At 50.6% G+C, this 27372-nt stretch overlaps 1 protein-coding gene across 28 annotated transcripts in view; it reads left to right on the forward strand.

The window, feature by feature from the left end:
• The window catches only part of osa (trithorax group protein osa), a 427150-nt gene that overhangs the window by 322610 nt on the left and 77168 nt on the right, over nt 1-27372 (forward strand). For 13 of the 28 annotated variants that reach the window (XM_069313016.1, XM_069313017.1, XM_069313019.1 and 10 more), the window contains one exon: nt 9682-9873. The exons of 14 other annotated variants lie outside the window; for them this stretch is intronic. In XM_069313016.1, the coding sequence (XP_069169117.1) occupies nt 9682-9873 (192 nt within the window). Of the gene's footprint in view, nt 1-9681; nt 9874-26478; nt 26531-27372 lie in introns of those variants that run through there. One more of the 28 variants, XM_069313031.1, reaches the window with a different exon arrangement.

The following is a 27372-nucleotide window of genomic DNA, read 5'->3' on the forward strand; positions in this document are numbered from 1 at the left end:
AGAGTTGGAGTTTATTGTGTATAAACAATTCTGAGAGGAGCGTGTCACGAACTGGGCGAGAACGTGAGAGTGTATCTGTGAGGTGCGTGGTGCTTGTTGTTTTCTGTGTGGAGGAGGGGGGACATTGGGCGGGTGTTGGTGGTGGCCGGTGGTGGTGTGGTGACCCGTGGTGGTGTGGTGACCCGTGGTGGGGTGGTGACCCGTGGTGGGGTGGTGACCCGTGGTGGGGTGGTGAGGTTCACCTCATTGATAGGGGTGTGTGTGAGGGGGGGGGGGGGTACTTAATTGTGCTTGCGGGGGGGGGGGGGGTTGTGTACACTCACCTAGTTGTGCTTGCGGGGGAGAGGGGGGGGGAGGGTGTTTTCACCTGTTTGATACCTGGTTGATGGGGTTCTGGGAGTTGTTCTACTCCCGAAGTCCGGCCCTAGGCCAGGCTTGATTTGAGAGCTTGGTCCACCAGGCTGTTTCTTGGCCGTTTGCCCGTATGGCCGAAAATTGACGTAATTTGAAAGTAAAAAAATAATTGAACATAATTTTGGATTTTTGTTTTCCAAAACAGCAAGTTAAGGGTCCTGTCGTAGGGTATTAGGGCAAAAAGTTTTCCTAAAGTTTCAAAACGTCATGAAAATCGTTAATTTAAAGTTTCCTCTCCAAACTTTACCGACCCAAACCGAAATCGGTACAGTACATCACTTTCGTGAGCCGATTTCATTGCAAATTACGTCCATTTTTGGCCATTTGGCGCATGCAAGCGAAAAGCCACGTTATTTTAATTGGACGGGTTGGTACATGTTCTCTGTATTCCCTCTATTTCAACAATCTCTCCTGCTCTGAAGAGGGGAAGTGAGTACTGAGCAGTACTCAAAACGGGACAACACAAGTGATTTGAAGAGTACAACCATTGTGATGGGATCCCTGGATTTGAAAGTCCTCGTAATCCATCCTATCATTTTTCTGGCTGACGCAATATTTGCTTGGTTATGCTCCCTAAACGTTAGGTCGTCGGACATCATTATTCACTATTCCTTTACATGCTGTTTTCCTACTATGGGCAGATTTGATTGTGTTTTGTACCCTGTATTATGTTTAAGGTAATTTTACCATTCCTGAGTACCTGAAATTTACCACTGTTAAACATCATGTTATTGTCTGCAGCACAGTCGAAAACTATTAATATCTGCTTATAGTTTTTCAATGTCTTCAACAGAAGTAATTTTCATGCTGATTTGTTATTCATCTGCAAAGGATGATGCAAAAGCTGTGACTTGTATTAGAGTCTATATCTGATATGGGAATAAGGAAAATCAGTGGTGCAAGGACTGTACCCTGAGGTACAGAGCTTTTAACTGCACTTGGACTCGATTTTATATGGTTGACTGTTACTCTTTGTGTTCTGCTCGACAGAAAATTGAGTATCCAGCGTCCTACTTTACCAGTTATTCCCATTGACCTCATTTTGTGTGCTATCACGCCATGGTCACATTTGTCGAATGCCTTTACAAAGTCCGTGTATACCACATCTGCATTCTGCTTTTCTTCTAATGCCTCAGTGATTTTGTCATAATGGTCGAGTAGCTGTGAGAGGCAGGATCTTCCTGCTCTAAATCCATGTTGGCCTGGGTTGTGGAGGTCATTGGTCTCCATGAAACTAGTGACCTGACTCCTGATCACTCTCTCAAATACTTTTATTATGTGGGACGTTAGTGCAACTGGTCTATAATTCTTTGGTTGGTTGGTATAATTCTTTGCTTGGAGCGGCCCGCAGACATACCACCACAACCCGGTTGGTCCAGCATTTCTGCTTGCATATCTACGTGTCGATACATTTTGTTTTGGACGTAAAAACACTTTGCCCCAATAGTGTTCACTCTAGGAATGCCTAGAGTGAACCATTATCTACCTTCAGGAATGCAGTTTGTAATAGATACTATGTGATGATTATTGAAATGTGAAATGTAAAATATTATTGGTCCACTGTGTTTTTTTTTATCTTGTTATCTTGTTTATCTTGTTATCTTGTTATTTTATCTTATTTTATCCTAAGTTACTCTAAACCTTTTGACCCAACCACTTGGGCTGGACGGTAGAGCGACGGTCTCCCTTCATGCAGGTCGGCGTTCAATCCCCGACCGTCCAAGTGGCTGGGCACCATTCCTTCCCCCGTCCCATCCCAAATCCTTATCCTGACCCCTTCCAAGTGCTATATAGTCGTAATGGCTTGGCGCATTCTCCTCATAGTTCCCCTTCTAAACCTTTTGACGTGTATTTTATTATCTCGTTAAACGTGCTTGAACTTTATATCACTGTTAAAACATACTATAACGAGGTTATCTTGTCTTGAGGGGGTTTCGTGAATCAATGACATCGCGGGCCGGTCTATCTTGTGATAGACCGGCCTTGTATTACCTTGTGTATTACCTGTATGTGACCTTGTATTAATTCCAAGAGATCAACGTTTCCTCTGGCCGGTCCCAAACCAGGCCTCCTGGTTGGCGGTGTGGTCAACCAGGCTGTTGGAGACAGCTGCTCGCAGTCTGGCGTGTGAAATAGGGGACGCTTTAAACAATGTAATTGGTTCAAGTTGTTCTAAGAAGTAATCTGACTCAGCCTAACTATAAAGAGAAGAATTAAGATAATTCCAGGAGGGCCATTGGTCTATACGAGGCAGCTGCTACTAATATCCTCCCCAAACTGATTCATTTACATGTCTAACCTACGCTTGAAACACTCCAGTGATCCCTCGTGTTGTATTTTACCTGGTAAATTTTTCCATAAGTCAACAACTCTGTTTCCAAATTTATCTTATTTGTATCATTGTTTCGTGTTCATGTCTTGATATATTTGATATCTTCTTAATATCACCTTTCTTTTGCCATTCGTTCACTTGTACACTTTAGTCATGTCACCCTTAATTCTTCGCCTTTCTTGGGAATGTAAATTATAGGAATTATACATTCTTTTAACGCAAACCACATTATTACATTCTAGGGAATGTAAGAATGTGGTTTGGTTACCTTGAGGTTTTTTCGGGGTTCAAGGTCCTTGCGGCCCGGGTGTCGACCAGGCCTCCTGGTTGCTGGATTGGTCAACCAGGCTGTTGGACTCTGCCCCTCGCAGCCTGATCTTTGATATCAGATATCCTTTGGAGGTGTTTATCCAGTTCTCTCTTGAACACTGTGAGGGGTCGGCCAGTTATGCCCCTTATGTGTAGTGGAAGCGTGTTGAACAGTCTCGGGCCTCTGATGTTGATAGAGTTCTCTTTCTGAGTACCTGTTGCACCTCTGCTCTTCAACCGGGGTATTCTGCACATCCTGCCATGTCTTCTGGTCTCATGTGGTGTTATTTCTGTGTGCAGGTTTGGGACCATCCCCCCTAATATTTTCCACGTGTAAATTATTATGTATCTCTCCCGCCTGCGCTCAATAGAATATAGATTTAGGCTCTTTAGTCGGTCCCAGTAGTTTAGATGTTTTACTGAGTGGATTCTAGCACTAAAGGATCTCTGCACATACTCCAGGTCAGCAATTTCTCCAGCTTTGAAAGGGGCTGTCATTGTGCAGCAGTACTCCACTCTAGAGAGTACAAGCGTTTTGAAAAGTATCATCATCGGTATAGCATCTCTAGTGTGAAAAGTTCTTGTTATCCAACCTGTCATTTTTCTTGCAGTTGTGACGGCTACTTTATTGTGTTCTTTAAAGGTAAGGTCTTCCGACATGAGTACACCCAGATCCTTTACATTGCTTTTCCGTTTTAATTGTTAACGATACTATAAATAAATCCTAATATCTTATTTGCCTCATTTCGAACATTTATTCTCGATGCAGGCGATGAGTCACAATAACGTGGCTGAAGTATGTTGACCAGACCACACACTAGAAGGTGAAGGGACGACGACGTTTTGGTCCGTCCTGGACCATTCTCAAGTCGACTTCACAACTCTATTTGTCGGCATTAAACTCTTATCTGCTAATCTTTCGTCCATTTCAAAAACTTATCTTTATCTTCTTGAAAGAGATTTCGGGCCTTTTAATTTCCATCCCCCTGTTTAGATAGTATCTTTTGTGACTATCGTCAGTAGTCAGGAATTAGTACGTTCTTAGATTTTAGATAATGGTATACGGACTGATTAAGAATTCTTTTAAAATAAATGAAGGTAATACACAAACTTGAATATTCTTGGACCTAGTATAGTACACATATGTACTATATTAGGCCTCAGATATCGTATATTAGGCTTAGGGTGGTTAGGTTAGATTAGTTTGTCAAAGCAAATAGTATGAAGCTTGTTATTTTTGTTTGTGAAGCGGTGCACAAGTTATTGCGTGGTAGTTATTGTTATCTTGGGAGGATATGTTGCAAGATGATCACATAACACGTTATCAAAGCGTGCAGATAACTCGAGTAAGTTACAAAGTAAAATCTAGAGCATTCAACGTGACAAAGCTCGATCCCGCGAGGTACTTCTTCCTCCTTAGGGGCCCCTAATAGCTGAGTGGACAGCGCTCGGGATTTGTAATCCTGAGCTTCCGGGTTCGATCCCCGGTGGAGGCGAAAACAAATGGGCAGAGTTTATTTCGTACTGATGCCCCTGTTCACCTAGCAGTAAATAGGTACCTGGGAGTTAGACAGCTGTTACGGACTGCTTCCTGGGGGAGGAGGGGGGGGGGGGGTGTAACAAAAAGGAGGCCTGGTCGAGGACCGGGCCGCGGGGACGCTAAGCCCCGAAATCATCTCAAGATAACCTCAAGATAACCCTCCTCATCCTCATGGATATGTGGATGGCGCTGCAAGCAACAGCCTGTTGGACCAAGCTCTCACAAGTCAACTTGGGTAGAACACCTCCCAGAACCCCATCAAGCGGGTATCAAGCATAGGAGAAGAACCGGAGTAGAACCGTTTGAAGAAGAACAGGAGCCGGTGGCTGAGCGGACAGAACACTGGACGCGTGATCCTGTGGTCCCGGGTTAAATCCCGGGTGCCGGCGAAAAACAATGGGCAGAGTTTCTGTCACCTTGACGCCCCTGTTACCTAGCAGTAAATAGGTACCTGGGAGTTAGTCAGCTGTCACGGGCTGCTTCCTGGGGGTGGAGGCCTGGTCGAGGACCGGGCCGCGGGGACACTAAAAGCCCCGAAATCATCTCAAGATAACCTCTTAAACCCCACGTTAGAAAAAGACACGTAAAATGCTTGGGAATAATTGCATGGGAAATCTATACTATTAACAAATACAATAGAGTAGCTGTTAAAACTGCATGAAACAATGAGTGGCTGAAGTGTAAGAACATCAACAAGGAAGTGCCAAGCCATTGATAGTACTTTTTAAGACACTAGTGCCATCTAGAGTGGAATATTGCTTCACATTCACTAACACCATTCATACCTGGAGAAGTTGCTGACTTGCAGAATGTTAAGACAACTTTTACTCTCCAAATCCATTCAATAAATTTAAATTAGAGACTACTTAAAATCCTCAAACTGCACTGGAGCGTAGACGAGTGACCGATATAATGTTCCCGACGCGTCCAAGCGGTCGGGCACCAATCCTTCCCCCCCCCCCGGTCCCATAACTAATCCTTATCCTCGCCCCTTCCAAGTGTTATATAGTTGTCATGGCTTGGTGCTTCTACCTGATAATTCACCCACCGCCTCGGGGCCATTGTCACCCCCCCCCCTTCCTCGGGGCCAGTGTCACCCCCCCCCCCCCCGCCTCGGGGCCAGTGTCACCCCCCCCCGCCTCGGGGCCAGTGTCACCCCCCCCCGCCTCGGGGCCATTGTCACCCCCCCCCCCGCCTCGGGGCCATTGTCACCCCCCCCCGCCTCGGGGCCATTGTCACCCCCCCCCCGCCTCGGGGCAATTGTCACCCCCCCCCGCCTCGGGGCCAGTGTCACCCCCCCCCGCCTCGGAACCAGTGTCACCCCCCCCCCCCCGCCTCGGGGCCATTGTCACCCCCCCCCGCCTCGGGGCCATTGTCACCCCCCCCCCCGCCTCGGGGCCATTGTCACCCCCCCGCCTCGGGGCAATTGTCACCCCCCCCCGCCTCGGGGCCAGTGTCACCCCCCCCCGCCTCGGGGTCAGTGTCACCCCCCCCCCGCCTAGGGGCCAGTGTCGCCCCCCCCGCCTCGGAACCAGTGTCACCCCCCGCTTCGGGGTCAGTGTTACCCCCCCCCCGCCTCGGGGTCAGTGTCACCCCCCCCCCCGCCTCGGGGTCAGTGTCACCCCCCCGCCTCGGGGCCAGTGTCACCCCCCCCCCCGCCTCGGGGCCAGTGTCACCCCCCCCGCCTCGGGGCCAGTGTCACCCCCCCCGCCTCGGGGCCAGTGTCACCCCCCCCCCCCGCCTCGGGGCCAGTGTCACCCCCCCTCGGGGCCATTGTCACCCCCCGCCTCGGGGCCAGTGTCACCCCCCGCCTCGGGGCCAGTGTCACCCCCCCGCCTCGGGGCCATTGTCACCCCCCCCCGCCTCGGGGCCATTGTCACCCCCCCCGCCTCGGGGCCATTGTCACCCCCCCGCCTCGGGGCCAGTGTCACCCCCCCGCCTCGGGGCCAGTGTCACCCCCCCGCCTCGGGGCCAGTGTCACCCCCCCGCCTCGGGGCCAGTGTCACCCCCCCCTCCTCGGGGCCAGTGTCACCCTCCCCGCCTCGGGGCCAGTGTCACCCCCCGCCTCGGGGCCATTGTCACCCCCCCCGCCTCGGGGCCATTGTCACCCCCCCCCCCCGCTTCGGGGCCATTGTCACCCCCCCTCCTCGGGGCCAGTGTCACCCTCCCCGCCTCGGGGCCAGTGTCACCCCCCCCCGCCTCGGGGCCAGTGTCACCCCCCCCCGCCTCGGGGCCAGTGTCACCCCCGCCGCCTCGGGGCCAGTGTCACCCCCGCCGCCTCGGGGCCAGTGTCACCCCCCCGCCTCGGGGCCATTGTCACCCCCCCTCCTCGGGGCCAGTGTCACCCTCCCCGCCTCGGGGCCAGTGTCACCCTCCCCGCCTCGGGGGCCAGTGTCACCCTCCCCTCCTCGGGGCCAGTGTCACCCTCCCCTCCTCGGGGCCAGTGTCACCCTCCCCGCCTCGGGGCCAGTGTCACCCCCCGCCTCGGGGCCATTGTCACCCCCCCGCCTCGGGGCCATTGTCACCCCCCCCCCGCTTCGGGGCCATTGTCACCCCCCCTCCTCGGGGCCAGTGTCACCCTCCCCGCCTCGGGGCCAGTGTCACCCCCCCCCCCGCCTCGGGGCCAGTGTCACCCCCCCCCGCCTCGGGGCCAGTGTCACCCCCGCCGCCTCGGGGCCAGTGTCACCCCCGCCGCCTCGGGGCCAGTGTCACCCCCCCGCCTCGGGGCCATTGTCACCCCCCCTCCTCGGGGCCAGTGTCACCCTCCCCGCCTCGGGGCCAGTGTCACCCTCCCCGCCTCGGGGCCAGTGTCACCCTCCCCGCCTCGGGGCCAGTGTCACCCTCTCCGCCTCGGGGCCAGTGTCACCCCCCCGCCTCGGGGCCATTGTCACCCCCCCTCCTCGGGGCCAGTGTCACCCTCCCCTCCTCGGGGCCAGTGTCACCCTCCCCGCCTCGGGGCCAGTGTCACCCCCCCGCCTCGGGGCCATTGTCACCACCCCGCCTCGGGGCCAGTGTCACCCCCCCCGCCTCGGGGCCAGTGTCACCCCCCCCGCCTCGGGGCCAGTGTCACCCCCCCCCCCGCCTCGGGGCCAGTGTCACCCTCCCCGCCTCGGGGCCAGTGTCACCCCCCCCCCCGCCTCGGGGCCAGTGTCACCCCCCCCCGCCTCGGGGCCTGTGTCACCCCCCCGCCTCGGGGCCAGTGTCACCCCCCCGCCTCGGGGCCAGTGTCACCCCCCCCGCCTCGGGGCCAGTGTCACCCCCCCCGCCTCGGGGCCAGTGTCACCCCCCCCCGCCTCGGGGCCAGTGTCACCCCCCCCGCCTCGGGGCCAGTGTCACCCCCCCCCCCCCCCCGCCTCGGGGCCAGTGTCACCCCCCCCCCGCCTCGGGGCCAGTGTCACCCCCCCCGCCTCGGGGCCAGTGTCACCCCCACCCCCCCCCCGCCTCGGGGCCAGTGTCACCCCCCCCCGCCTCGGGGCCAGTGTCACCCCCCCCCGCCTCGGGGCCAGTGTCACCCCCCCCCGCCTCGGGGCCAGTGTCACCCCCCCGCCTCGGGGCCAGTGTCCCCCCCCGCCTCGGGGCCAGTGTCACCCCCCCGCCTCGGGGCCAGTGTCACCCCCCGCCTCGGGGCCAGTGTCACCCCCCCGCCTCGGGGCCAGTGTCACCCCCCCCGCCTCGGGGCCAGTGTCACCCCCCCCCCGCCTCGGGGCCAGTGTCATCCCCCCCGCCTCGGGGCCAGTGTCACCCCCCCCGCCTCGGGGCCAGTGTCACCCCCCCGCCTCGGGGCCAGTGTCACCCCCCCCCGCCTCGGGGCCAGTGTCACCCCCCCCCCCCGCCTCGGGGCCAGTGTCACCCCCCCCCCGCCTCGGGGCCCGTGTCACCCCCCCGCCTCGGGGCCAGTGTCACCACCCCGCCTCGGGGCCAGTGTCACCCCCCCGCCTCGGGGCCAGTGTCACCCCCCCGCCTCGGGGCCAGTGTCACCCCCACCCCCCCCGCCTCGGGGCCAGTGTCACCCCCCCCCGCCTCGGGGCCAGTGTCACCCCCCCCCCGCCTCGGGGCCAGTGTCACCCCCCCCCGCCTCGGGGCCAGTGTCACCCCCCCCCCCGCCTCGGGGCCAGTGTCACCCCCCCCCCGCCTCGGGGCCAGTGTCACCCCCCCCGCCTCGGGGCCAGTGTCCCCCCCCCCGCCTCGGGGCCAGTGTCACCCCCCCCCCCGCCTCGGGGCCAGTGTCACCCCCCCGCCTCGGGGCCAGTGTCACCCCCCCGCCTCGGGGCCAGTGTCCCCCCCCCGCCTCGGGGCCAGTGTCACCCCCCCCCCGCCTCGGGGCCAGTGTCACCCCCCCGCCTCGGGGCCAGTGTCACCCCCCCGCCTCGGGGCCAGTGTCACCCCCCCCGCCTCGGGGCCAGTGTCACCCCCCCCCCCCCCGCCTCGGGGCCAGTGTCATCCCCCCCGCCTCGGGGCCAGTGTCACCCCTCCCCCCGCCTCGGGGCCAGTGTCACCCCCCGCCTCGGGGCCAGTGTCACCCCCCCGCCTCGGGGCCAGTGTCATCCCCCCCGCCTCGGGGCCAGTGTCACCCCTCCCCCCGCCTCGGGGCCAGTGTCACCCCCCGCCTCGGGGCCAGTGTCACCCCCCCGCCTCGGGGCCAGTGTCACCCCCCCGCCTCGGGGCCAGTGTCACCCCCCCGCCTCGGGGCCAGTGTCACTCCTCCCCCCCGCCTCGGGGCCAGTGTCACCCCCCCCCCCCCGCCTCCGGGTAACAAACATTCGTGCAATAATGTTTGTGAATTAATAGAAAATGAATGAGGGTACCGTAATATATGGTAGTAACTTTCTCGACTGTTGTGTCTAGCATTCTGTTAGTCCATTCCATTGATATGACGTCATGATGAAGATGACTTTCAGATCTCTATGGACTTGATCGTGTCTCATGTTCACTCATTGTAGGTTGTTAATATGACGTGTGTGCGCGTGCGTGGGCGTGAGTGCGCGTATATACGTGAGTGCGTGTGTACGCGCGTGCGCAGACGCGCGCCTGGCGTTCAGAGATTGCGGGATTGTAAAGTTTTTTTTTTATTTGTATTCGCCACCAGATATCCGGGGTCGTCTCCTCCATCCCCAGCAACTCGCTTTTCTCCACCACTACCACAATCTCCGCCACCACCACCCCAGCACCGCCCCCTCCACCACCACCACAACTACCACCACCACCCCTGGGGGGTCGTCTGCCACACCACCACCATCTGATGTTTCTGCCACCTCCTCCTCCTCCATGATAACTGCAGGTTTCTGAACTGTTTTTTTTTTCACTCAAAATCATCGTGTCTGTGGTGGGTGTGCGTGTCTGTGGTGGGCGTGCGTGTCTGGTGGGCGTGGTGGGTGTGCGTCTCTGTGGTGGGTGTGGTGGGTGTGCGTGTCTGGTGGGCGTGGTGGGTGTGCGTGTCTGGTGGGCGTGGTGGGTGTGCGTCTCTGTGGTGGGTGTGGTGGGTGTGCGTGTCTGTGGTGGGCGTGGTGGGTGTGCGTCTCTGTGGTGGGTGTGGTGGGTGTGCGTGTCTGTGGTGGGTGTGCGTGTCTGTGGTGGGCGTGGTGGGTGTGTGTCTCTGTGGTGGGTGTGGTGGATGTGCGTGTCTGGTGGGCGTGGTGGGCGTGCGTGTCTGTGGTGGGTGTACGTGTCTGTGGTGGGCGTGGTGGGTGTGCGTGTCTGGTGGGCGTGGTGGGTGGGCCTGTCTGTGGTGGGTGTGCGTGTCTGTGGTGGGCGTGGTGGGTGTGCGTGTCTGTGGTGGGTGTGCGTGTCTGTGGTGGGCGTGGTGGGTGTGCGTGTCTGGTGGGCGTGGTGGGTGGGCCTGTCTGTGGTGGGTGTGTGTGTGTGGTGGGTGTGCGTGTCTGTGGTGGGCGTGGTGGGTGTGCGTGTCTGTGGTGGGCGTGGTGGGTGTGCCTGTCTGTGGTGAGTGTGCGTGTCTGTGGTGGGTGTGCGTGTCAGTGGTGGGCGTGGTGGGTGTGCGTGTCTGGTGGGCGTGGTGGGTGGGCCTGTCTGTGGTGGGTGTGTGTGTGTGTGTGGTGGGTGTGCGTGTCTGGTGGGTGTGCCTGTCTGTGGTGGGTGTGCCTGTCTGTGGTGGGTGTGCTTGTCTGTGGTGGGTGTGGTGGGTGTGCGTGTCTGTGGTGGGTGTGCCTGTCTGTGGTGGGTGTGCCTGTCTGTGGTGGGTGTGCTTGTCTGTGGTGGGTGTGCCTGTCTGTGGTGGGCGTGGTGGGTTTGGTGGGTGTGCCTGTCTGTGGTGGGTGTGCGTCTGTGGTGGGTGTGCGTGTCTGTGGTGGGTGTGCGTGTCTGTGGTGGGTGTGCGTGTCTGTGGTGGGTGTGGTGGGCGTGGTGGGTGTGCTTGTCTGTGGTGGGCGTGGTGGATGTGCCTGTCTGTGGTGGGTGTGCCTGTCTGTGGTGAGTGTGCGTGTCTGTGGTGGGTGTGCCTGTCTGTGGTGGGCGTCGTGGGTGTGGTGGGCGTGGTGGGTGTGCTTGTCTGTGGTGGGTGTGCTTGTCTGTGGTGGGTGTGCCTGTCTGTGGTGGGTTTGGTGGGTGTGCCTGTCTGTGGTGGGTGTGCGTCTGTGGTGGGTGTGCGTGTCTGTGGTGGGTGTGCGTGTCTGTGGTGGGTGTGCGTCTGTGGTGGGTGTGCGTGTCTGTGGTGGGTGTGCGTGTCTGTGGTGGGTGTGCGTGTCTGTGGTGGGTGTGCGTGTCTGTGGTGGGCGTGGTGGGTGTGCGTCTGTGGTGGGTGTGCGTGTCTGTGGTGGGCGTGGTGGGTGTGCGTGTCAGCTGTGGGCGTGGTGGGTTACCTGGTTGATGGGGTTCTGGGAGTTCTACTCCCCAAGCCGGAAAGCGGAAACGTAGCCGAATGGCAGACGGTGTCGGAACCTTCACAAGAAATGATGTTTGAGAGGTTCCAGACGGTCCCAATAATATATATATATTGTGTACACATGTACCGTATATGTTCCTACCATGTCAACAATCTCTCCCCCTCTGAAGTGCCAGCGAGTACCCAGCCAGTACTCCAGATTGACTTATTCTTTCCATTCTGTTTGACTGGAAGTTGAAAATCCATCACCCTACTTTACCTATTTAATAGTTGACCAGACCACACACTGGAAGGTGAAGGGACGACGACGTTTCGGTCCGTCCTGGACCATTCTCAAGTCGAACACAATCGACTTGAGAATGGTCCAGGACGGACCGAAACGTCGTCGTCCCTTCACCTTCTAGTGTGTGGTCTGGTCAACTTACTTTAGCCACGTTGTGACTCATCGCCTGCCTATTTAATAGTTATTCCTATTAACCGTTTTCCTTTAATAGTTATTCCTTTTAACCTTATTTTCTACGCTATCACTCCATGGTGACATTTATCAAATGCCTTTGCGAAGTCTGTGTTTACAACACGTGAATTTTCTGCTTTTCTTAACACTTTAGATTTCTGCCCGCCAAACACACACCGAAACTACGACGTTGGTACAACGTTCGAACAAGTTTTAACACTTCCTAACCAGTTCTAACAACCAATATAGCAAGTTGTAACAACGTTCTAATACGTCATAAACACGTTAAGCCAAGATATAACAACTTTATTACAAGTTGTAACAAGCGGAAAATAGAGACAGTTTCGGTTTGTGTTTCCAGGGTGGGGGCAGTCATTTTAAGCCCATCTGAAGTCGGATCGATGCTGTGGGTTTGAGTGATTTTGGGTCAGGATTGGCACAGAATCTGTTGATGTAGAAAGATTGGGGGGGGGGGGTGTACAAATATAAATACGACATTGTATGATTAGTTTATAAGAGTTCTGCTGATAACCTCAACTTCCTAGGACAGTTTAGCATCATTCGAATTCTAAGCTAAATGTCGCTCACTATGTGCCTAAATGTACTTTTAGATTGCTATATACGTGTATAATGTAGCCAGCATTGTAATGATGGCTACAAGGGGTTAAAGAGTTGGGTTAAGAGTTAAGAGTTAGCTGTTAAGAGTTAGGTTTGTGGGTCTCATAAGGACGATGGCTACTTGCTGCTCTGGTATGGTAACTTGTGTTATTAATGTACTGTTCTTTCTATGTAAACTTTACCAACTACATATGTACTAGCATTTATGAATACGGTTTTTATTGTATGAGTGAGTACCAAGTTATGAATGGTGAGTGAGGCAGGGAAGGGGGTGTGCTGGAAGAGGAGAATGGGTGGCGTGTGTTATGGGATTGATTGATTGATGAAGATTAAGCCACCCAAGAGGTGGCACGGGCATGAATAGCCCGTAAGTGGTGGCCCTTTTGAGCCATTACGAGTATCAAGAGCTGATACTGGAGATCTGTGGAGGTGCAACTGCACCCTGCGTGACGGGAGATGTCTCCCCCGTGGTGGCACGGGCCCGTAATGTATTATGGGAGGAGGGGGGGGATATATAATCTCCTAGGCCCGTCACTGTATCATGCTGGGCCGGGCGGGTCTGATATGCATTAATGTGGATGTTATCAAGCACTGGATTTAGTGCAGTGTTATCTGGTGTTGACGTATCAAGTAGGGGAAGAGACGCATGTGGCCAGGCTCTCCTCTCCGTAGCTGTGTGTGGTGGTGACTGGAGGGTGTGTGTGTGGGGGGGGGGGGAGCAAAAGGCCATAAGTGAAATAGAGAGAACCCGAAATACGCAGACGATGAGTCACAATAACGTGGCTGAAGTATGTTGACCAGACCACACACTATAAAGTGAAGGGACGACGACGTTTCGATCCGTCCTGGACTATTCTCAAGTCATCTACTTGAGAATGGTCCATGACGGACCGAAACGTCGTCGTCCTTTCACTTTCTAGTGTGTGGTCTGGTCAACAACCCGAAATACTTTTTCTCGTATGCAAAAACTGCATCCACCATTGGCCCTTGAAAGTTCCGGTGATGGAGCTTTCACAGATGACAACAAAGAAATGAGTTAAATACTGAGGCTTCAGTACGATTCTGTTTACAGTGAACTCCGGATCACATTGAAGATGGCTGATCCAAATGAATGAATGTGACACCAACAGTGAATCACTTAACAGCTGGCACCCTAACCCCTACTGGACTTTGAATTAGACAGCATGCACTCAGCACCAGGCCCAGACTCGTGGAATTCTATATTCCTCAAGAAGTGCAATACACCACTATCGCAGGCCCTAAACATCTTCTGTAGACGGAGCCTAGATACTGGCGTCATGCCTAACATACTTAAAACAGCAGAGACAGCGCCACTTCACAAAGGTATTGTTTGAAGTACTCACTGAAGTGAGTACTGCTCAGTACTCACTTCCTCCTCCAGAGCGGGAGAGATTACTGAAATAGAGGGAATACAGAGAACACATACGGCATACATAGACGCGATAAAGCACCTAAATTATTGGAATGGTCTCAAAGCTCTCCAAATGTACTTCACTAGAAAGGAGACGAGAGCGATATCAAATAATATACATGTGGCCCTGGAGGAGGGCCCTGGAGGAGGGCCCTGGAGGAGGGCCCTGGAGGAGGGCCCTGGAGGGGGCCCTGGAGGGGGCCCTGGAGGGGGCCCTGGAGGGCCAGGTACCAAATCTACACAGTAAAATAACAACGTACTGGAGTGAACGATATGGACAAAATGCAGAATAGAACCAGTGAAGAGCAGGGGTGCCATAGGCACAATCAGAGAACACTGTATAAACATCAGAGGTCCGCGGTTGTTCAACACCCTTCCAGCGAGTATAAGAAATATTGCTGGAACAATGTGGATTTTTTCAAGAAAGTTTTTAGTTTCCTGCAAGGCGTAGCCACCGGGCTGTAGTTGATATGTGGGCCTGCGGCCTGCTACAAACAACAGTCTGTTTGATAGAGGAGTCTCACAAGTCAGGCCTGATATCTTCCCCCAGGCCGGACTTGGAGGGTAGAACAACCAACCCCCAGAATTAACTCCTGGTGCACTTTGGGAACGTCGTCTTGTTAACGAATTATTTAAGTCCGTCGGAAATGCGACGTATTTTAAGCGAGAGGACAGGTTGAGTTATGAAAGTCTCCTACACCCCCCCCCCCCCCCACAATCACTCCTAGCCACACACTCACATTGGGCTTGGTAGCCTGGTGGATAGCGCGCAGGGCTCGTAATTCTGTGGCGCGGGTCCGATTCCCACACCAAGCAGAAACAAATGGGCAAAGGTTCTATCACCCTGAATGCCCCTGTTACCTAGCAGTAAATAAGGTACCTGGGAGTTAGTCAGCTGTCACGGGCCGCTTCCTGGCGTGTGTGTGTGTGATTGGTGTGGGGGGGGGGGAAATTAGTTAGTAAACAGTTGATTGACAGTTGAGAGGCGGGCCGAAAGAGCAAAGCTCAAATCCCGCAAACACAACTAGGTGAATACACACTCTCCAATCACTCCCTCTCTCCGCCCCTTTCTTCAATCACCCCCCCCCCCCACCCCTCTCTCTACACACAACCCCCCTCTCTCTCTACACTCCCCCCCTTTCTCCAACGCAACACTCCCTCTCCAACGTATCCCCCGACCCCCCCCCCCTTCCTTCTCCAACTTTCACCCCTGACACCCCCCCCCCCCCTCCCCCAGTCCCGAGAGGGTGGAGGTGGTGGGGTGTGTGGGCTGGTGGAGCCTGGCACTAGGGCTCGCGGCTACAACCAAACACCACTACGTTTGTCAGGCTTTATGTTCCATTGGCATTTTAGAGGATTGAACCGTGTTTTCATTTCGCGTATACTATCAGATTCTGGTGTGTCGTATTTTCAATCTCTCCTGCCAGTTAGATTTAATGTTTTTGTTATGGTTCACAGAATGTCCTAGTGGAATTTAGTTTGGAGAGCACTCACAAAAATGTGTGCGAAGCGTGCGTGTGTACTCACCTAGTTGTGCTTGCGGGGGTTGAGCTTTGGCTCTTTGGTCCCGCCTCTTGACCGTCAATCAACTGGTGTACAGGTTCCTGAGCCCACTGGGCTCTTATCATATCTACATTTGAAACAGTGTATGGCGTCAGCCTCCACCACATCACTGCCTAATGCATTCCAGTTGCTAATTACTCTGACACTGAAAAAGTTCTTTCTAATGTCTCTGTGGCTCATTTGGGTACTCAGCTTCCAACTGTGTCCCCTTGTGCGTGTACCACCCGTGTTAAATAATCCAGCCTTTATCCTGTCAATTCCCCCCTGACAATTTTGAATGTGGTGATCATGTCTCCCCGAGCTCTTCTGTCTTCCAGCAACGTGAGGTGCAATTCACGCAGCCTTTCCTCGTAACTCATACCTCATAGTTCCGGGACTAGTTTAGTGCCAAACCTTTGAACCTTCTCCAGCTTCGTCTTGTGCTGGACAAGGTTGGACAAGGGGGCCGAGCGGACAGCACACTGGACTTGTGATCATGTGGTCCTGGGTTCGATCCCAGGCGCCGGCTAGAAACAATGGGCAGAGTTTCTTTCACCCTATGCCCCTGTTACCTAGCAGTAAAATAGGTACCTGGATGTTAGTCAGCTGTCACGGGCTACTTCCTGAGGGTGGAGGCCTGGTCGAGGACCGGGCCGCGGTGACACTAAAGCCCCGAAATCATCTCAAGATAAGGTACGGGCCCCATGCTGGGGCCACATACTCCAGGATTGTCCCTACATATGTGGTATACAAAATTCTAAACAATTCCTTACACAAGTTCTTTAAGGCACTTCTGATGTTAGTCAGGCTTTCATACGCCGCAAGGGTTGCATCCTGAGTCACATCCAAGGGTACTTTTGTATCCAAGATGAAAGGAAGCAATTATTTTCTCTGTAGTCACTGCTGTGGGCCTCTTGCTGAATCATCTGTGATGTAAAAAGATCGATATGTATACAGTATATGTATTTGTGTAAATGATTGTGTATATAGAACATTAATAATTGTGTAACTAGCTTCAAAAGATTGTCACTTGTTTACATACAAGTTTACATTCTTGTAAAGCCACTAGTACGCGTAGCGTTTCGGGCAGGTCCTTAACCCTAATTTCCCCGGAATACGACCCCACCAAATCGTTTAACAACCAGGTACCCATTCACTGCTGGGTGAACAGAGGCTACAGTTAAGGATTGGCGCCCAGTCAATCCTCCCCGACCAGGATTTTAGCTAAAATGATTTCAGGTTTAGCTAAATGAACTCTGAGGTTCGGTTCCTGAACCCTTGATGTGCCTCTGTAACCCTTTCCACCACCGCTCATGGGATGGGTATGGGGTCCACAATAAAGAAAAATGGAATTGTCGATCCACTTGGGCTGGTAGAGCGACGGTCTCGCTTCATGCAGGTCGGCGTTCAATCCCTGACCATCCAAGTGATTGGGCACCATTCCTTTCCCTCGTCCCATCCCTAACCCATATCCTGACTCCTTCCCAGTCCTATATAGTCGTAATGGCTGGGCGCTTTCCCCCTGATAATTCTTTTCCGTCGACCACCTCGCTTTAGTGTTGATATAAGAGAAGGGGGAAGGGGGGTAGAAATAGCCTAAGCTACTCTATCCCTTTGAGATGTATTTCTTACTTGTCGCAAGAAACATACTTGAACTTGAATTGACCTTGATATAAGAGGTCGGGAGCAGCGTACCGGTTGTCTTAAGTTTTTTTGTTTTTTTTTTTGTTTATTATTTTCTACCACAGACGTGGCCAGACATTTACAATGCTAACCAGCATATATACATTTTCTTCTGTCTTCCATGGACAGGGTTAGAGAAGTGTTAAACATATAGTTCAAGGGTTTATTGAACACTCAACCACAGAAGGTGATTCGGTGCTTTTAAAATGCTAAGCTAACCTAAGTTGTTTCCTTATCCTCCGTTACCTCGTCACGCACATGTTGCATTAGTATGCCACACCGCGGGCTGATCATTGTTGCTCATCCATAACTGGTGTTTCCGCCGGGAGAGAGAGAGACTGCAACACGGCGGTGATGCCATCAGAGGCACCACTTTCCCGTTGTTGACCTACTTAGTCATGCTTATATTATGTAATCAAACAAGGCCCCGTCACCAGTGCCAGCGTGGCGCGGGTCTGGCACTGGCTCGTCCCCAACATGGTATGATGTCACAAGATGGTGGTGATGTCACAATAACGTGGCTGAAGGATGTTGACCAAACCACACACGAGATAGAAAAGACCATGATGACGTTTCGGTTCGTCATAGACAATCGACTTGATAGTGGTCCAGGACGGACAGAAACGTCGTCGTCTTTAAATCTTGTGGTGTTTGGTTTGGTCAGCAGGTGACAAGAGTGAGCAAATAGTGAAGGGTGATTGATTGATGAAGATTAAGCCACCCAAAAGGTGGCACGGGCATGAATAGCCCGTAAGTGGAGGCCTTTTTGAGCCATTACCAGTATCAAGAGCTGATACTGGAGATCTGTGGAGGTGCGGCTGCACCCTGCGTGACGGGAGATGTCTCCCGTGAGTGAAGGGTGTTGGAAGAAGGCATTAATAAAGGGATTATTGGCGTGTTCGGGTGGGAGGAATGTGGTGTTGTGGGTGAGAGGTGTGCTGGTCACGTGGTGTCTTGCGTCACACATCAACACAAGGCCACAATACTGCCAAGGTTAGGGGGGGGGGAGGCACCTGTCTTAGAGCGGGAAGGGAGGTGCCAGGAAAGCAAGTTTTTTTCCTCCCATTGCTCGTGTGACATTCTGGGATCTTATTCCTCCAGATGTTTAATTCTGGCGCAGTTTAGTTAAGCAGTTCTTGTTTAATTCTTAAGCATGAACTATGAATATTACAGAAACCACCGTAAAACTCTCATCTTTGGATTTTAATATTTATAAGAATTTAAGCCCAGGATTATTAGCATCAAAATCCCCCAAACTCCCCTAGTTACCAACTTGCAAGAATACATTAATCTCAAAGAGTTCAGGGTTCAAGTAAATTGTTTACCCTATCAACTGTACCTGGATGGGGTTCTGGAAGTTCTACTGTGGCCAGGCTTGACTGTGAGAGCTTGGTTCACCAGGCTGTTGCTTGGAGCGGCCTGCAGGCCCACCACAGCCCGGTTGCTCCGGCACTTCTTTTAGAAAACATAGTTTTCTCTCAGGGAAGGGGAAAGCGCCAAGCCAATCCAACTATATAGCACTGGAAAGGGGTCAGCATAAAGGATTTCAGATGGGACTGAGGGAAAGGAATGGTGGCCCAACCATTTGGACGGTCGGGGATTGAACGCCGACCTGCTTGAAGGGAGATCGTCGCTCTACCGTCCAGCCCAAGTGGTTTTATGAGTATAGGGGGAACCTGGTGTGGTGAGGGGCCCTCTCCCATGGTGTGAACCTGGTGTGGTGAGTGAAGGGGCAGCCAGTGCTGCCTCAAGGAAAGCACCTGGTGTAGGAACCCGGGTACAGTGTACAAGATGCCGCCTCACTTGACACCTCCCAACCCACAACGTCTCCTGGTGCAAGAACGCTCGCTCACTGGCCTCTTACCTCTCCCACATTGCCTTCTCCTCACCCCCCTCCCTTTTCCTCCCTCACACTGCCTTTCCCTACCACACCATTTGGTCACCACTTGGTCCGGGAGACATCTCCCGTCACGCAGGGTGCAGTTGCGCCTCCACAGATCTCCAGTATCATCTTTTGATACTGGTAATGGCTCGAAAGGGCCACCACTTACGGGCTATTCATGCCCGTGCCACCTCTTGGGTGGCTTAATCTTCATCAATCAATCAATCTTTCCCTACCGTCTTCTCTTCCTCCCCTCGAAGGGGGAGGGCCTCGTAGCCTGGTGGATAGCGCGCAGGACTCGTAATTCTGTGGCGCGGGTTCGATTCCCGCACGAGGCAGAAACAAATGGGCAAAGTTTCTTTCACCCTGAATGCCCCTGTTACCTAGCAGTAAATAGGTACCTGGGTGTTAGTCAGCTGTCACGGGCTGCTTCCTGGGGGTGGAGGCCTGGTCGAGGACCGGGCCGCGGGGACACTAAAAAAAAAAACCGAAATCATCTCAAGATAACCTCAAGATAACCTCCCCACTGTCTTCTCTCCCCCCCCCCCCCCCACACACACCTTCATCCTCCTCATCTCGCATCATCATGATTGCCTCGTTGAGTTTTCTCTCGTATTTTTATTTTTGGTGGCAAATAACAGTATTTCAGTTGTGCGTAGAGTTAAGATAAGTAACCTGAGGAGCGGGTGTAAGCACACGGTCACAACACTGACGCTGGTAACCTCGCCCAAGTTTGGAGTGAAACTGCTGTTACTGGCGGCCGCGCGCCTTCACAACACTGTGAATCATCTCACCTCGCGCCTCCAAAGAACGTGTCCTACACAATTATATTGGCTTTGTAAAAGGGGGGGCAGATGAGTTACTCGGCTGAATGTTTTAAGTATTAAATGTTTTCCCGAGTAACTCGTGTCACATTAGCAGGATTAAAAATAGTGGTTGTAACGTTGAGTACCTGTAAGGAACTAATGGTGCTAGTGAACTATTTTAGTGTTTTTTGTATATTGGCTAATGTTGGAATCTGTTATGTTTTTTGTAAAAAAGATACCGCAGGCCAGAGCCTTGGGGCACTCCCACTTGTAGCAGCTGTCCATTTATGTTGACCTCTTGTTAAAAATAACAATGCCCTCTCTCATGTAACCCTTTGGCTGTGCTGGATGATAGCAGTTCACTCTGAGAAAATTGAACTAGAACGTGATAGCGACTTCGTGGTCTCAGAAGAAACGTTTCAAAAGCATACAATGATCAACCAGGTTCTCTGACCTTCAAAATAGGCGGCTGGACCCGATAAATGGTGACTGCATTTGGTGGTACTGGATAATCAAATATTAGGTGTGTTGTGCTAAAAATCTGTAATTATGCTTCCTTTATAGGTTCCCAATCTTTTTGGCCTCGCGGCCCTATTTTCTAATACACAAAAGATCTGCGTTCCTCCTCCACACTCATAATGGAAAAAGTTGTATAATCAACATACTCTCCTCTTGCTAATTCTTGATAATTCAGGTATGCCTTGAATTTAGGCTCCGCAACCCACCAGATAACATTTCGCGATTCACCAGTTGGGAATCAATGCTTATGTATACAATAATAATTGCTTCTTTAATTTTTAATATTACTGTAGTCATTTTCTAAGTTGAATTTTTTTATTTTGTTGAAGAATTTGTTTAAAATTTTGAACATAAAAATAAAGGCAGGGAGCTCTCGTCTATATTTCGCATACAATAGTTTTTCCAGTAGTGTACAATTTAGTGACACCAAGATATGTTATCAAAGTCTTAGTTGTCAGTTAGATATTATTGAATAATATAGAAGGTATGAACATGGTTTCTAAGCATCAGCACAAATACATGGAAGGGAAGATAGAATATTGTCAAGGTACACAGTAATGTTAATCAGCTGTATTTGAATTGTATCTTCCTCAATTGGCAAAAATCAGGATACAATTTCACACGAGAGAGACTTATGTAAATTTGAGATTCAAGTTGAATTTGATAAGTTTGTAATAATCTCCCAAACAGAAAATAAGAGATTCTCAGAGCATAGACATATTATAAGCATAGCACTACCAGGGTCTACCTAGTCTCTAACTGATCTTGGTATATATCACCTACATCACTAAAGTGAATGTATTCAAGAGGTACTTGGACAGGTTCTTACAAGAAGTACCAGACCAAGTGGCTGTAGTGGATATGTGGACCTGCAGGCTGCTCCAAGCAATATCCTGTTGGACCAAGTTATCACAAGTCGAACCCCTTGGGCTGGGCTCAGGAAGTAGAAGAACCCCCTGAAACCCTCTCCAGGTATGCTCCAGATATGACAGTGTGGATATGAAAATCACAATGTTGGAAGAGAAATCAGATGGGTGGGCTAGGTGTCCAGAATTATAAATATTGCTAGAACTAAGGTGGATTTCTTCAAGAAGCAATTAGATAAATTGTTGCAAGAAGTGTTGGACCAACTGGGTTGCATTGGACATGTGAGCTTGCGGGCTGCTCCAAGCAACAGCTTGTTGGATCATGTTATCACGAGTCAAGCCTGGTCCCAGGTTGGTCTTGAGGAGTAGAAGAGCTCCCGGAACCCCCCTCCAGATATTCCTAGAATGTTGATGTTATGAGGAGTAAAAGATGAATAATAAGATGGAAACTACACAGGGGTCAATAAGATCACAGTCTTCCACCTGGAAACAAGAACTGGGGGCAGGTGCGCCCAACTGATGGTGTTGACGTCGTCACAACACAATTCTGAAGGTTATTATAAGAAAGCATTATGATATTATTAATACTTAATGGACAAGGCACCAGAATGGAATTCTCACGTCATGAAAGTGAAAATACAAAAAGTATGCAAGAATAAACTTTTAGTATAGGAGGGAAGAGAATGGAAAGATGTAAGTGATAGGAAGCATGTGTTCGAAGGACATTAGGAACTTCTTCAACATGTAGGTATTGAGCAGGTGGAATGAGCTGGAGGTGGAGGTCAATTCAATTCAGAAATGTCAATGTGGATGAGTCATTGTACTGTACACCTGACAGCTGAAAGGTGAGAGAATGTGGGGCTGAAGCTCGTTCCTTATAAACACTTATTAGTAAGCACGGTAGTGTGTGTGTGTGTGTGTGTGTGTGTGTGTGTGTGTGTGTGTGTGTGTGTGTGTGTGTGTGTGTGTGTGTGTGTGTGTGTGTGTGTGTGTAAAGATAAACCAAGGGGGAGGGGGAAGGATAGAGGCAGACTGGGATAGGATAATGACAGGGTCTGAAATGAAAGACTAGTGCGGTGAACCGAGCTCCTCCCCTCAAAAATATGTGGTCGTGTGTTTGGCTTCCCACGTTACTCTTTAATTTCTGTGTTTATAAAATATATAAGAGTGCACGTGACCACACTTTGTTGGCATTCCACCACAGCTGATCAGCTTGAGGCACCTGCGGATGATAAGCCAGCTGCACTTTCTAGTATTTTGTCAGTTTTTATTTTTTTATTCAATGTCACAATAGACGTAATAGTTTCTGGGACTCAACAATTTTACCAGATATTATTCAAAGAGAGTTGTGGAACTGATTGAAGGCTGATCCCCTTGAACAGCTGCAATGAACTTTCTAAAACAGAAAAAATGATGCCTTATACATTGTACTGTACTGTTAAAGTAACAATAACTTCGTTTTTTTTTAAGACACTAGCAGAAAAAAATCATGATAGATGTGTAGCAGCATACTCAAGAGCATGCTAAAACTCAAAGAATGTCTTTGTCTGCAGTCAACATTTCTAGTATGGTTCTAAGAATGCTCTTGAATAATGTAAGAATGTAATAAACAGTAGTATGTATAATACAGTGTTTTATAATGTAACTTTTTGTAATTGATTTGCTAAGGGACAGTCCAGTATATAAAAGAATACTGCATCGATAACTTGGTATAGATTTGGACAACACTTAACACGTCAGGCTACCTTGTATAGCTTCCGGGAATCAAACAGCCCCGAGGCCCAGTCTCCAACCAGGCCTCCTAGTTGGTAGTCTGGTCAACGAGGCTGTTGGACGTGGCTGGTTGCAGCCTGACGTATGAATTACAACCTGGTTGATCAGGTATTGATCAGCATGCCATACTCTTGTACAGCCACTAGCACGCATAGTTTCGGACAAGTCCTTAATCTAATGTTCCCTGGAATACGACCCGCCAAATCGTTTAATTAACAACCAGGAACCCATTTTACTGTTGGGTGAACAGAGGCTACAGTTAAGGATTGGTGCCCAGTAAATCCTTCCCGGCCAGGATACGAACTCAGGCCAAAGCGCTCTCGAAATGCCAGATGTCTTACCACTACGCCACGGGGACTGTATGACAATAAAACTAAATCATCTTTCTTTTCTTTTTTTAATTGACAGTATTGACAGATGACAACTATTGTGTTTATATTATTTATTTTTTTAAGAAAAATTTTGCATTTGAAGCTAGCATGAATGAGCATTAATTTTTTACCAGTTAGGAAAACAAATATAAATTTTTCAAGATGCCCAACACCATATCATAACCATCTGTATTATGATTCCCATGGAAAGCATGATTCCCACACCAATCCCACACCATTATTCCCATGCCAATCCCACACCATGATTCCCATGCCAATCCCACACCATGATTCCCATACCAATCCCACACCATGATTCCCACGCCAATCCCACACCATGATTCCCACGCCATGATTCCCACACCATGATTCCCACGCCAATCCCACACCAAGATTCCCACATCTATCCCACACCATGATTCACACACCAATCCCACAGAAATCACCTGCCTACTTAATTTAATTTAACACTTTCCTCCCCCGGACATAACTTTGTGTCCGTTTTCGTCTACCCACTTCTGCACAAAAGACAAAATTATGTCTGCTTAAAAAATAATTGTATAAAATCCAATTTTAATCCGATTTACTTTGGGTTTGTTTCAAACTGTGCGCCATGAAGTTCTCTTTCTCACCACTAGGCCGCATGGGCCGTCGGCCTACCCGGTCACGTGACTAGGCCATTGTTTGCTTGTCACGTGTAGTTGGTTGATCACGCTCCCCTCGCGCGCCAAACTCGGTTTTCAGCAGTTTTACCCGTTATTATACCCAATACAATCATTTACCATGGATCCAGGTCAAGGGCCAAGCCGTTCTACGCCCAAGGGAGCGTCCAGTTCCTGGAAAGAGGACAAGATAAGTATGATTTATCGGAAGTACAGTCGAGCACTCACACCCACAAAAATTCCAGGTCTCGTTGAAGCTTTATCAGTGGAGGAGTATGATGAAAGTGATATTGAGGGAGTTGAAGGTGATTTTGATTATTACGAGTATAGTGCCGTTGAGCGCCATGCAGTGAATGATACAGCAACGAGTGAGGAGACTGAGGACCTCACCGAGGAGGAAGAGGAGGTACCCCCACCTCCTCCAAGGCGCACACGTGGTGTCTACAAACCACCAAGAAAGCTAACTACCCGAAATGTTTCTCGTCGTAGGAAAACACGACAAACTGTGCAAAGTGGTTCTAGCAGTGATCTTAGCATGGAATTTCTAAGTGATGAGGAGAGTGAGGAAAATTCATCCAAGCTTCGTCAAAGGCGTACACGTCGAGTACGTACTCGGCAGCCTAGGGCTAGTGGTGGCTGGAGTCGTAGCAACACTCCCCCAATTGTTGAGGATTTTACCGGAACGCCTGGCCTGACCATTCCCAAACCTACTAGTGCACTAGCATTTATTCAATTGTTCATTACGCGAGCCCTGATTGAATTCTTGACAACTGAAACAAATTTGTACGCCTCGCAGATATTCCGGATGGCCAATGAAAATGTCTCAGATATTTGGAAACCAGTGAAGGTCAAAGAAATGGCCAGATTTTTGGGACTATGTATATTGATGGGGATAAACAGGCTCCCATTTATGAGGATGTATTGGCAAACAGAAAAACCCTGGCATGTTCGGTTCTTCAACTTGTTTATGTCGTCGAGACGTTTCCAGCATATAAACCAGTTTTTCAATACATTCAATAACAATGCTCTGCCCGTGAACAATACTGATAAGTTGATAAAAGTGAGACCAGTGATGGATTATTTGAAAGAGAGGTTTGCAGAAGTTTACATCCCCAAGAAAGAGTTGTGTTTGGATGAGGGTACAATGACATGGCGTGGCCAACTCTCGTTCAAAGTGTACAATCCAAACAAACCAGACAAGTATGGCGTGAAACTATATATGCTTGCTGAATCAGTATCTGGCTACATATATGACTTTGACGTATACTCAGGTATTGGGAAGACGATAATGGAAACAGTTACGGGGTTGATTCAGCCTTTAGTGAACAAGGGTTACCATTTGTACATGGATAATTACTACAACTCGGTTACCCTAACAGAGAAGTTGAGAGAACTTGGGGTCTACACATGTGGCACAATTAGACTAATACGTGGCGCCCCAAGGGAATTGCAAGCTCTAGCCAAGGGTAGACTTCCACTGGATACCACCGTATACCGCCGCAAAGATAACACCTTCATTCTACTGTGGAAAGACAAGCGAGTGGTCTCAATCATTACCAACATCCACAATGCAGAGACTCAGCAAGTTCAGCGAAGGAAACTAATTCGCAAACGCGACGGAACAACTGGACTAAAACAGGTAACAGTGAACAAACCTACTGCAATTTGCGAGTACAATAAGTTCATGAAAGGTGTGGACCACTTCGATCAAATGGTCAAGTATTACCATTTCACCAGGAAAACTCACAGGTGGACAAAAAAGATAACGTTTTATTTCCTGCAAATAGCATTGCATAATGCCTTTGTTTTGTACAAATACCACACAACTGATCGAAAGAGGCTAACATTGCTACAGTTCCACGAGGTGGCAATTTGGTCCCTATTGCACTGGGGCCCGGAAAAGTGGCCTCAAACAGCAACAATATCTCAACACTTGCAGCACGCTCCAGACATAAATGATGACACAGGTCATGCCTATGCTAACGCAGTGCAACCTCCCGGACCATCTGGTGTGAGGTGGCCTTTGTTTACTTCAACACCTCAAGCTGAAGCAACAACAGAATCAGAACCCGAGATGTCTGGCACACAGCCATTTGACGAGACGGTTTTGACAGATGACTCTGACTCAAGTGTTGCACCTACACCAAGAAGACAAGGGCGTATTGTTGATTCTGAAAATCGGCTAAACTACAAACTGAAACATGAACTTTACAGAATGCCCAAACGTCTCAAGTGTCATGCCTGCGCACGGTCAGGTAAAAGGAAGGACACCAACATAGGATGCAGGACCTGTAACGTTGCACTCTGTGTTATTCCCTGCTACATCAATTACCACCGGAAAAGGGTGTATTGGGTGGTGAAGAAGTAACCACCCGCAACAGCTTCACTCCACCTACGAAACATGTGTTGAGCAACTTCAGGAATGTTGACCTGAAGAAGGTGGAGTGGAGAAAAAATGCTCAACTTACTGTTCCACAATCAGCTTTTCCTTGGTAAGTACACATAATTGGTCCAAGTCTGTGTAGTATAATTTATTGCGAGTATTTTGATACCAGAATGAACACTGTATCACATAAACTGCCGTAAGTAGACTCGAAACTTCATATAATTTTTTTTGGGTATAGCGGGTGTGTGTATGGATGTCCCAAATGGGTTCCAGTTGGGTGACTTTAGGCGTTTATACTAGTAAGGCTTCCCCCATATCATGTATTATATGCATATGTCTGTTTAGGGAATTTTATTCCGATCAATGTACAACCAAAAATAACTGTGTGCAACAAGTATAGACTTGACAAACATAACAGTAAAAACATTTCGTTGGTGTTTGACGCTCACTGATATGTTCCAGCGTTGTTTTATATTTGGCGCTAATCTAACTTACGCTTTGTTGATCTTTTTTACCTAGGTTCTCATAGAACATTCTATTGTGAACACATTGGCACAAAAATGAATGACGTACATAGAAAAATGATGTCAGGACAGTGAAATAAGTATAAACTTTCAAAGCGCCGTATTGCGCATGTGTCATTGCGTCAATGATACCAGGTAACAGTTCGGTCACTTCCCACAATCTTGCGGGTGGGCTGCGACCATAATTCTATGTTTATATTCATATCTCTGCGTTGGGAATTTCATTGCGAGTCCAGTGATACCAAAATTAACGCTGTAGGACAAGTGTAGAGTTGACAACAATCCCAAGAGTAGAAACATTTTGTTGCTGTTTGGCGCTCACGGCGAGTCATCTACGTAGTTCTTCATTTGGTGCTGGTATACCTCTACCTTTGGTGACCTTTTTTACATATGTTCTAGAGAATTTTATTGTGAACAGATTGCT

This window comes from Procambarus clarkii, chromosome 74, assembly GCF_040958095.1.
Source record: "Procambarus clarkii isolate CNS0578487 chromosome 74, FALCON_Pclarkii_2.0, whole genome shotgun sequence".
In the NCBI taxonomy this organism is placed as follows: Eukaryota; Metazoa; Arthropoda; class Malacostraca; order Decapoda; family Cambaridae; genus Procambarus; species Procambarus clarkii.